A 10,625-nucleotide genomic window follows, 5' to 3' on the forward strand; every position below is an offset into this window, starting at 1 on the left:
AAACAAAAAACAACAAAAAAAAAACCCAAAAAAACAAAAACAAAACGAACAAAACAAAAAACCCCAAACCTCCCATCAGGGTAGAGCTGCAAGGTACTTGTGTAGTGATCACAGGCTTCACCTCAGCCACCAAAATGCAGCCAATGAACAAGCTCCACCTCTGCAGAAGCAGCATTGGGTGGAGCTGAAGGGTCATCAGAGTTGCATATGCGGTCTGAGCCTTCACTGACAACTCCCTGGACAAAGCTGAACAAGTCCTATCCTCACCGTCTTAAAAGCCTGGGGAGAGTCCAGCAGGGATTTCTGACTTACCCCCATCCCCAGTGAGACCTCAGGCCAGCTACTTTCAGCCTGGAGGCCTTTGAGCCTTTCTTCTCTCAGTGCCTGGCTGCAAGTGAGAAACTGATGTGGCAGCCATGTCTAATCAGGCAGGGGCCCCCAGAGACAGAGGCTCCTTCATCTCAGCCTGAGGAGGGGTCAGTCTGGGGCTCTGGGAGGAGCCTGAGGAGACACAGAGCCCATGCAGCCTAGTCCAGCCCACATTCCTCAGCTGGCCTTGATGGAGTGAGCATGCTCAAGGCTCAACCGGAAGCTAAGTCCTGCACCAAGGAGCCTTAGCTGCCATCTGTGCCTGCAGACTCTGGTGAGTGAGCAAAGGGCCTCAGGCAACAAACAGTCAATTCCACGGGGGGGGGGATACTCTTGCTTCTTCATCCTCCTTTCCTCCATCCCCCACCTTGTTTTTTCCCCTCCCCCAAAAGGAACATTGGATCCTCGATATTTTGCTTCAGATCAGGCTCAGCCATCCTGGATTAGTCTTGCTAGATCACTGTGAGGTGTGCGGTCTTTCTACATATGGGGGCTTGTTTCTTTTCTCCTGAGACTTGGGCTTCTACAGGCCCAGAGGGAAGAACTAGGAGAGAGGCTTAAGTGCTTGCCTATGCATTATGTCAGTGCATTCACCTCTCCCTGTAGGATCCTTGAGTCCTATTTTGTAAATCAGCAAGCCAGGGCTGAGTAGCCCTGTGCCTTGCTTAGGACTCACAGCTAACCACCGTTGAAATTGTTCCAGGCTTGTGTCTCAGATGCAAAAAAAGTCTTTCAACGAGGCCACAGCACTGGAAGCAAATTCCCTCTGCAAGCCCTTCAAAGAACCGGAATAACCATTGGTGGCTAGCTCTGCTTTCCTAAGGAGAGTCCTGCCTTGGGAAGGTGAGTCAGTATTCCGACAGCTTTCCATTAAAAAACAAAACAAAACAAAACAAAAAACAAAAAACAAGCAAACAAACCTTTCTTCCCTATCTATGTGTGGTTGAGGAGTAGTTAGGAAATGCCCCCCCACCCCAAACACAAAGATAATTAAAATGACCTAATCCCACCACTGACAATCAGCATCAACTCGCTTGATGGTAGATTTCCTGATAAACCTGCTGTGGACATACACAAGGTCTATTTGACAGCCTGAGATCCTAGTGGCCCTGCTCTAGGCCAGCTCTCACCTTTCAGCCTGTACCTTGTATCTTTATGAGACTACGCCTGCTGGGTACCATTTCCCCCAGGAGGGCAGCATATGCCAACACTTGTGATTTTCTGGGGTCTTGGCATTATGGCTAACAGGGCTTTTATCTTCCCCTTATCTTCTGACCTTCACTCTCTGTCACATTATTGGGGATCAACTAAGACTATCTCTCTTCCAAGATGCAGGGGCATAAATGCATACCCAGCCTATGCTATGCCTTGGGGTCTTGGTTCATTCAGTTCTCTTTGCCTGAGCTCCATACCCTCCTGTTCCCTTCCTTCTTTTCTGTCATATATGCATATGATTAAAAGAAATCTCAGCCTGGCTCTCAGTGCACACTTTTAATCCCAGCACTCCAGAGGCAGATGCAGGGGGGAAATCTCTGTGAATTTGATGCCAGCCAGGCCTACATAGTGGGTTCCAGGCCAGGCATAGCCTACTTACTAAGATTCTGTCTCAAATAAACAAACAGATGAAACAAAACAAACAAATGAAAAAACAAACAAAACCCCCCAGAGCCCAAAGCAAATCAAATTGTAAAAAATTCTCCAAAACATACAGTAGGCTAGAGGTGCAGCTCGATGGTCCAAGGTTTGCTTTTCATGCCTTAGGCTCCCAGCACTACAGAAGAAGAGGAGCCATTAAGATGGCTCAGCAGGTCAAAAAGAGCCTGCCTCAAAGCCACGTGGTGGAAGAGAAAACAGACCATCTAATTTCCACCCATGTGCCATGTCATGTGCATGCCCACACAGATACACAGATGTACACACAAGAGTGAAAATGTAATAAACTTTCTATAAAGTAAAGAAGGAAGGGTGGGAGGGGGAGAAAGGGGGAGAGAAAGAAGGATAGCCAAACACATGGTGAAAAGTAATGACCCTCCATGCTAACCTTGTTTTCTGCTTCTGCTTCTCTATCTTTCCAGTGGTACTCTACAGCCAGCTAAGCCCTGACATGCATATGTCTTTTTGTGAAATACGACCATTTGTAGAATGGACCACTGCACTGCACCTGGCTTTTGTAACTTGCAGACTTCTGGAGACTGATACAGCAGTTTGGAGGGTCTCCCTCACACTGGATACAGGCTGTCCAATAAAGCCTCTAATGGCTGTATCATAATTTATTTAACTAGGCCCCCAGTGATGGACATTTAAACACTTGTTCATCTTGCAACTACAAACAAGGCAACAATAAATATCCTTGTACAAACAAACTGTGCTCTTGCTCGATAGGATAAATTCCCACTAACACAATTGCTGGGCCGGTGAGTGCTGATTTGAAATGTTAATACTTTCACATTGAAGTACCTCTCAAACAAATACAACCAAATGACAACAGTGACAACCCTAAAAGGACCCATCCTGCTTTACTTCTGTCCTTTCCTTCCTTGGCTGCCTCCTCACATTTGAGAAGTAGCCTCACTTGATATCTGGGGGCACCAGCCCTCCTTCCCAGCTTCGTAAGCTACACCCTTTGCTCCCAGCATTTGCCTCTATTTTTCGTAGGACATCACTGCCCTGCTTTAAGCCCATCTCCCACTCTAGACTACAAGTTCTTTGAGAAAAGGAGTAAGCTTCATTCATCTCTTGCAGGGCCTGGTTGAACACGGGCAGACAGAAGCTCAATACCTGTTGAAGAACTAAACAAAACTGAACATGGCGAATGCTTTCCTGTAATCCCAGCCCCTCAGGAGTCTGAGGCAGGAGGACTGCAGTGAGATTGGGCTTAGCCTGGGCCACAGAGTGAGAACCCGGTTTCAGGGCTCTGGAGGGGAAACACCAGCAACAACAAACAGCGTGCTGTGCTCCAGCTTGTCTGCTGAATAGGAACATAGGCAGACTCAGCAGGCCTTGCTGGGCTCCCCTGCTCCAAGACGGGCTGCCTGAGTCAGTGCCTCCGGCTCTGCTCTTGTGTGAGCAGATGCTATCTCCTTGTCCCCAGCTCTTCAGAAGAGTGCCCTTTGGTACCCAGGTCTTGTTCCTCCTTTTCCTGTCACCACAAGCAAGGTGTCCTCTTGTTCCTTGCTCCCAAACCGGGTTTGCAGTGTGCAGCTGGAAGGTCATAGAAAGACTGGCAAACACATAGCACCGGAGACCAGAAAACCTGAAGCAGATCTACCAGATGTAGCTGGAGCTAGCTCAGGCTCTTCCACACACCTCCAGATGCTTACTGGCTCCTAGCTCTGAGTATGGGGCTGCTGGGGTTAAGACATCCCTGCTGCCCCTCCCCCCAGCATTCTTCTGCTTTGGCTGCAGAATGCCATTGACTTCAGGGGTGGGGGCAGTCGGCCTTGCCACTCTCCTGGAATTAACAGAAGGAGCCAGGAAAATCACTGTATAGAAGGCTTGCGGCTGTGGGGGGTCCAAAGAACTTCTTGTGATAGTGAAATGTGGAAACAGAAAAAGGGCATAGGGGTAGGGAGGTGGTACATGTGGAGCTCACAATGCTAGGACATTTGGCATTTGTGTCGCTCAGGGGCCTCACACCTAGTTTATTCCATGCAAGGATAGTCCAAGGTTAGGGCATGTGAGGCTGAGGCTCAACGGAGACCAGACGAGGGCCCGCTGAAGCTGGTGGGAACATGAGGCTAAGAGTATGTTCTTGAGAGTCTGATCAGGTGGGGTCACATGGCTCCTACTGGGCCCTTGTTGCATGTTGCACACACTAACAACACACTCATACAGCCCTCCCCCTCCTACACCCACACTTGCACCCCACTTACCTTGGTAGAGGATTCTAGTCACCCTTCCAGCAAATGTTGCTGAATACTTTTGTTGAGCACCACACACCAGGGCCATCAAAAAGATTCCAACAGCTCTTAACCCCAACAACTTACACAGGTGAATTGTTTGCTTGTTGTGTGAGCTTGTGCTCTGAGTTTGAGCCCCTGGAACCCATACAACGTGGAAAGAACTGACACCACAACAGTGTCCTCTGAGCTCATATTTGGCACACACGCACCCCTAATGCACATGTTATACAACAATGGAGCTAAGGGGGATCAGAACCTTTCTTCCAGAGGTTGGTACATGGGGCTTCTTAAAGGACGAGGAGGATTGGGACAGGCTTGTAAGGACATTTCAAGACACAAGTGCAAGGGTTTTGCAGAGAGGGCTAAAAACTGAGTGGTGCCCTTGAATAAAGAAAGGGCTTTATGACTGTCCAATCTTGGGGCCCGCTGGGAGTACCACCTTTGGAATGTAGTGTGTTCTCAGGCAAGGCATGGTGGCTTGTGCTGCAAGCTAGTAACCAAAATTTGGGGCTATTTATCCCATAGCCAGAGACCATGAAGTATGGTAGGTGGGACCTTCAATGAACACACCAAATAACCTCTCAAAAAATGACTGTTTTGCCAGGCATGGTGGTGTGTATGTTGAATCCCAGAGGCAGGAGGTTCATCACAAGTTTGAGACCCAGTTGGGCTAGTGAGTTCCAGGCCAGCCAGGGTTACAAAGTGAGAACATGTCTCAAAAAAGATTTTTTTGTTGTTATCTAGAAGCCCATGAGGCCTACTGTTCTAGAACTATAGTTCCAGGTGCTAATAATGAACCTACGGAAAACATAGCCATACAAGTGGGCCTAGGGAGTCAATAGGTGTGTCATTTGGGGCTTGCTATTACAAATAACAGAAAGCAACTTGACATCAAAAGGTTGTATTGGAGAGAGGGGCTGCTTGAAGGAGTCATCACAGAGGCTGGGGAATCTAAAATGGAGGAACAGGAGGCAAGGCAGACACAGACACAGCATCATCAATGGCCACCCCACATCACTGGGGCCCCAAGCTGTCACTGCTGCTTGTGCCATTACCATCACGGCAAATGCTTCTGGACTCTGGGTCCTCCCACATCCCCCTCCAGACTTCAAGGCCTGGGGAACAGGGGTGCAATGATAGCTTTGGCTGAGGCCCTCCCATGTGAGGCCAAAGCTGTTCAGAGCCCCAGAAGCACACAGGTCTTCGAGTCTCCACCAGGACTGCAGTGCCTTTCTCCAGCCATTAGGGGCCCTCCAGGAGCTCTGGCCAGTAACCCTTTCCTGAACTGCCTCCTTCTGTCGAAATGGGAAGTGTGGGTCATGGAAATGCCAGGGGAACAGGAAGATGATAAGTACTCAAGGGTGCTCTGAAAATTCTTTTGTGTGCATTGCAAACCACCAGAACCCACCAGAAGAGCCCTGTATTGGGCTAAGGCCCAGAAAGAACACAGAAATGCCTATGAGGAATGAAGCTGTGCAGTTGCAGCTACGAGGCTGTGGCTTCTATATGTGCTTCTTCATGTGAAGTGGGAGAGCACAAGGGTGATCAAAGTTTGGTATGTGGTCATTGAGATTTTAGACATTTTTCATGTCTAGTTTGGATTTAAATTTTATTAGGTTTATTACTTTGTGTAATCTGCCTGAATGTATACGTGAGCACCACATGCGTGCTTGGTGCCTAAGATCATGAGAGGGCACTGGATCTTCTGGAACTGGAGTTATAGATGATTTTGAACTACCATGCAAGTACTATGAATCAAAACTGGGTCCTCATTAAGAGCAGCAAGTGCTCTTAGCCTCTGAACCATCCCACTGGCCCCCTAGTTTGGCTTTCAAAGGTTTGACATTAAGCTTCTACATACTGTTCTATGCCATGCTTTTCTTCCTTCCTTACTAACATCATGTTTTGGGCATCTTTCCCTATCAGCACTCGGTAAAACTTACAACTGCTGCATAGCTTTAATTTCATACTACCTGCCTCTCAAAAGTGGGTACAGTTGACTTGCTAGCTACTAGCAAACTGCTCTCTAAAGCTGCTAGTTCACATCAGTTGCTTGTGTCTTCTCCTTCTTCGGAGCTGAAACTAGATATGATCAGGAAGACAAACTCTTGCTTCCAAAAGAGCAGCATGTATTTCTCTGGTGTATTCATTGACCCCTCACTGAATCCCAGTGAAGTTGAAGACCTAACAATGACCAGGCTTTCTGAATGATGATTCTCCTCCCAAAAACTGTTGGTAGAAATAGAACATTACTGCAGTCACTCAGGACAGCAAGTGGCAATATCCACCTGGTGAAGATGTGAAAAAGTCAAGTTGTAAAATAATCCCACCAATTATGTCCATTTTAGGGACAAACCCAGTTGCTTGTGGACACACACACACACACACACACACACACACCCTTGTGTACACGTGTCCAGAGATGTAGACAAAGAGTAAACACTGTTTTCTGGTTAGTGCTTACCTCTATGGATGAAGGCAGGCACCTGTACCTGAGTTTTATGGATCTGAAGCATTGAAGCAGATTGTTAAATGGTTTGCCCGGTGCAGGTTAGGACCCTGCTGTCCTGCAGCACTATGCTGGCACATCTCTACTTGTATCACCGAGTTAAGATGTGTAAGCGCAGTCAGACCATTATTTATTTATTTATTTATTTATTTTTATTTTTCACCCATTCTGACAGTTTCTGTTTTCTCAAAGGTGATTTGAACTTGCTCACCTGTACATTTTGGATTCATTTTTTACCATTGTTTCTCCAGTTTTTTTCCCATTCTTATTTTTTCTCTTTAGTCAATCTTTTCTGTACAGCAAGCAATTATACACCTTATTCCTATTAAAGACTTTTTTTTGGTGTTCTGATGAGCATTTCTAGTGAACACTAGTTTTTCTACAGGTGAGAACACTGAAACACAATACTTTTGTTGCAAATGCAAGGGATCAATTTGGAGTTACCTGGTATCACGATTTCAGACAAAATCCAAATGATGCCATTGTTCTGTGTCAAAGCAAAAGAAGAACTTTAATAAGCTTTTACACCACTGCAAATACAGGAACATTAACCCATGACATGCAACAAAAGTAATTTTGTCTTTCCGACATATTTAACAGATAGATAACCCTGACAGCAACAGGTAGGAGAGACACAGTCTACAGAACAAGTATGATTTGTTTCAACTCTCAGGTTAGAAAATGTTCTTACTGCAATCTCAAGTAGCATTTCGAAAGTTTCCTTTCCCCTTTCTACCTTCTAAACGAGAGGATGACTTTTAAATGTAATTGTACACAATCATTTTCACATGGAAATAATCACAAGGAATCAACAACTTTAGTCTAATTGACTGATTTTCATTGCCACTAGTAAATTTTGAACAAGGGCTCCTGTAGTATTGTGGATTTTGGAAAGGGAACGTAACGAGGCTGACTGTTAAGAGCCTTAGCTTTTAGAGTGGGGGAGGGAACATGCAGCGGCACACTGGGCATGTGCCAGACTTCTGAAGCCAGATGGACACACAAGGCTTATGGAAATAGTGGTGGCATGGTAGCTCAGTTGCCACTTCTCCCTTCACATATTCGCTGCAGCAGATAGGACAGCACATTTCTTGGCCCACTGCACCATGATCTTCGGTGACCAGGATCTCAGGAAGCGCATCAATGCTCTCCTTGCTTGCAGGTGGGTTAGCCACTTCGACATCAACGGCAAGAGACTCCAAGTGCGCAAGGGCTGTCTCCATTGCCTGGGCCAGACGCTCTTCGAGAGCCATGTAGGTAAGGAACTGGGGATCCACGTAGGAGATGGCTTCTGCCACTCCCAAGCCATCTGCAAACCCATCAAACAGGCTCCAGTCCACTTCAAGATCTTCGCTCACGCTGGAGTCATCTTCCAGGTTGTTGTTTCCATCCAGCATGAACATCCCAGGCTGTATCAGCTCATGGGTAGACTCATTATCACCCTCGCTGCTGCTTTCATTCTCATTGTAGCGGAGCCAAGGAATTTCTCCTTCTTCCAGAGAGGCCTGTTCTTCTTCCTGAAGAGAGAGTTCTTGGACTTCTTCAGGATAGCCACTGCCATTGCTGCCAGCACTGGCGAGGCTCCCAGCTCCAGCTTGCTGAGGTTCCTGTTCTTCTTTTCCTGACATAGGCTCCCAGCTTTCTCCACTGGAGGACTGGGGTTGCTCTCTGCTTCGGTACTTCCTGCGCAGAGCAGCCATCCACTCTTTGTCGCTGTCAGAATCTTCCTCGTAGTATCGGTAGTAATCATCAGTGTATGCCCAGAAGTCAGGGTCTGCCATGGTTCGCCGCCGTCTTGGTACTTTCTCTGCCTTCGCTTGCTCACTCCTGGCATCCTGGTCTTCAGCATACCTTGGCTCAGCTGAGCTGCTGGCAGCCTCACCTCGGCCTCTTCTGGCTAGGCCCTCGGCATGAGCTTCCTCAGCATCAGCAGCATCCCTCCACCTGGAAGTACTGTGTGGTACATCATCATCATCATCAGTATCAAAAAAGACTTTTGGTTTCATGCAGTTTGGAGTCGCCACATTCCGGACTTTGGGTCTCACCACCGGTTCCTCGGCATTCTTTGGGGTGTTTTCCCCACCACCACAAATACTCACAGGAGCCCTGCTAGGACGAGCTGGTAAATTCTGCCTTTCCCTTTCCAAGCTGTTGTTACCTTTTGCAGCTGCCCTGCCTTCAGCAGAAGAAATCTGAGAGACTGAGGAGCCATTCTGCTTAGAGAGCTCAGCTCTGCGAGCAGAGCACCTCGTAGCAGGGGGTGATTCTACCTTGCCACGCTCCTCTTTCACATCACGGTTAACACTAGAAAAGCGGGAAGACCTTGCCCCCTTCTCGGGATCATCCTTAAACTTGCCAGTTTTCCCTCTCACTGGCAGTCGATCAACAGGCCCAGCCCCCTCCTCCTCACTATCACGAGCCACTAAAGTGTCAATGTGTCCATAAGCCAATCCTCTTCGGCTCCCTGAGGCCCTGTACTCTCTTGGAGGATACCTGGAATAATCCTCATTCTCAACAGCCAGGCTGGCTCCCGAGCCCTCGTTGTCATCCCAGCGACGGCGTGTGCTGGCAAATGGTGACCGGCTCCTCTTGCTCTGATTGGCAGTTGATCTGTGCATTGGGACTTCGGATGCTGTCCTTCTCTGGCTGGCAATCCTCTCCTGTTGGCTCATGGATGGCCTGAAACTGACACAAGCATGCCTCCTTCCATAACTCCTGCCTGTACCTGACTGATACTCTCCTGCTGGTTCAGGCCGAACAGGCTTGCTAGATCCCTGACCCATGGCTCTGACTCAGAGTTTCCAACAGAGCTGGGATGCAGGTGTAAAGGCTCTTGCTCCCAGTTCAGAATTACAGAACAAGGAGATTTAGTTTTCCTTCGGGAGGCAGGTAACAGACTGATAGGGACCCATTAAAATTAGTTCAATGTCTTCTAAGGCCTGAGGTAGCATTCCAGTGACTGGTGTGGACCTGGAACACATGTTTAATGTTTGCAAAATGATTATAAGACTGGGTTCACAAGAAAACCAGAGAGTGGAGAATAAGACAGTGTATGTAGAGGGGTGGGGGTGGAGCACAAGGTGACTGAACACTTAGAAGGTAGGGGTGCTATGGAATTATGGGAAGAATAAAGCCAGCTGTGAGGATTTTTTGTTGGGGGGGTGTGTCATTTTCTGAGAATTTCATATATTGGGGGAATAATACAATTTAGGATGGAATTGAAAATATAGTTCACTGTGTATGCATGAGTGGCAGTGTCTGTCAGGAGAGAGACAGGTGGATAGGAGGCTAGCAATCCTGCAGTGCAGGGATTTCTGTAGGGGTGGGTGTATGTGGGTGTAAAGGACACTTGAATGGGCAGGGTGGCTTTAGAGAGGAAGGCTGTAAGAAAGAGGAGGGTCATTGTTGCCATTAAGTGTGGCAGCCGGAACTATAGAGGGAAGCCTGCATTTATATGCATTATCACGGTCAAGGAAGTGTGAGGGTATCAGTCAAGAGACAAGGAAAGTGTCTAAGAGTCAGGAGATGAGGAAAGTGTCTAAGAGTCAATACAGAAGGGAGCCAACAATGGATAGAAGAAAGCACAGAGGATGTATGTGACGCTGGAACACAGAAGCCAGCAACCAAAGAATGTTGGCACGTGTTAGTATTGCAAGCAGGAAAGGAGGTAGTGTCCCCAGAGGATTTCTATGTGTGAAGGTGCAGTATGGAACAGAGAAAAGGAGAAAGGGACATTTGAGAAGTGTGTAAGCCAGCTTCCTGTGTGTACACATATACATGGCAAGTAGTAAAAAGACGAAGATGTCTTTACATGTGCGTATGTAGCTAGCAGACATGGACAAGGG

General features: G+C 47.5%; 1 protein-coding gene and 1 long non-coding RNA gene across 5 annotated transcripts in view; one reads left to right on the forward strand and one right to left on the reverse strand.

The window, feature by feature from the left end:
- The first annotated feature begins 508 nt into the window (after window positions 1-508).
- On the forward strand, window positions 509-2,648 carry LOC116093735. Its single transcript, XR_004119817.1, has 3 exons — window positions 509-643; window positions 1,073-1,212; window positions 2,445-2,648. It is a non-coding gene; the product is annotated as an uncharacterized LOC116093735 (long non-coding RNA).
- A 4,250-nt stretch (window positions 2,649-6,898) lies between these two features.
- Pja1 (praja ring finger ubiquitin ligase 1) overlaps window positions 6,899-10,625 on the reverse strand; it is a 4,702-nt gene continuing 975 nt past the window's right edge. Inside the window, exons 2-3 of one of the 4 annotated variants that reach the window (XM_031365522.1) lie at window positions 9,274-9,465; window positions 6,899-8,733 (exon numbers count right to left, since the gene is read on the reverse strand). In XM_031365522.1, the coding sequence (XP_031221382.1) occupies window positions 7,713-8,733; window positions 9,274-9,452 (1,200 nt within the window). In that variant the 5' untranslated portion in view covers window positions 9,453-9,465 and the 3' untranslated portion in view covers window positions 6,899-7,712. Of the gene's footprint in view, window positions 9,751-10,625 lie in introns of all 4 variants that reach the window. The other 3 variants (XM_031365514.1, XM_031365507.1, XM_031365499.1) reach the window with 3 other exon arrangements.

Source organism: Mastomys coucha, chromosome X, assembly GCF_008632895.1.
Source record: "Mastomys coucha isolate ucsf_1 chromosome X, UCSF_Mcou_1, whole genome shotgun sequence".
Lineage (NCBI taxonomy): Eukaryota > Metazoa > Chordata > Mammalia > Rodentia > Muridae > Mastomys > Mastomys coucha.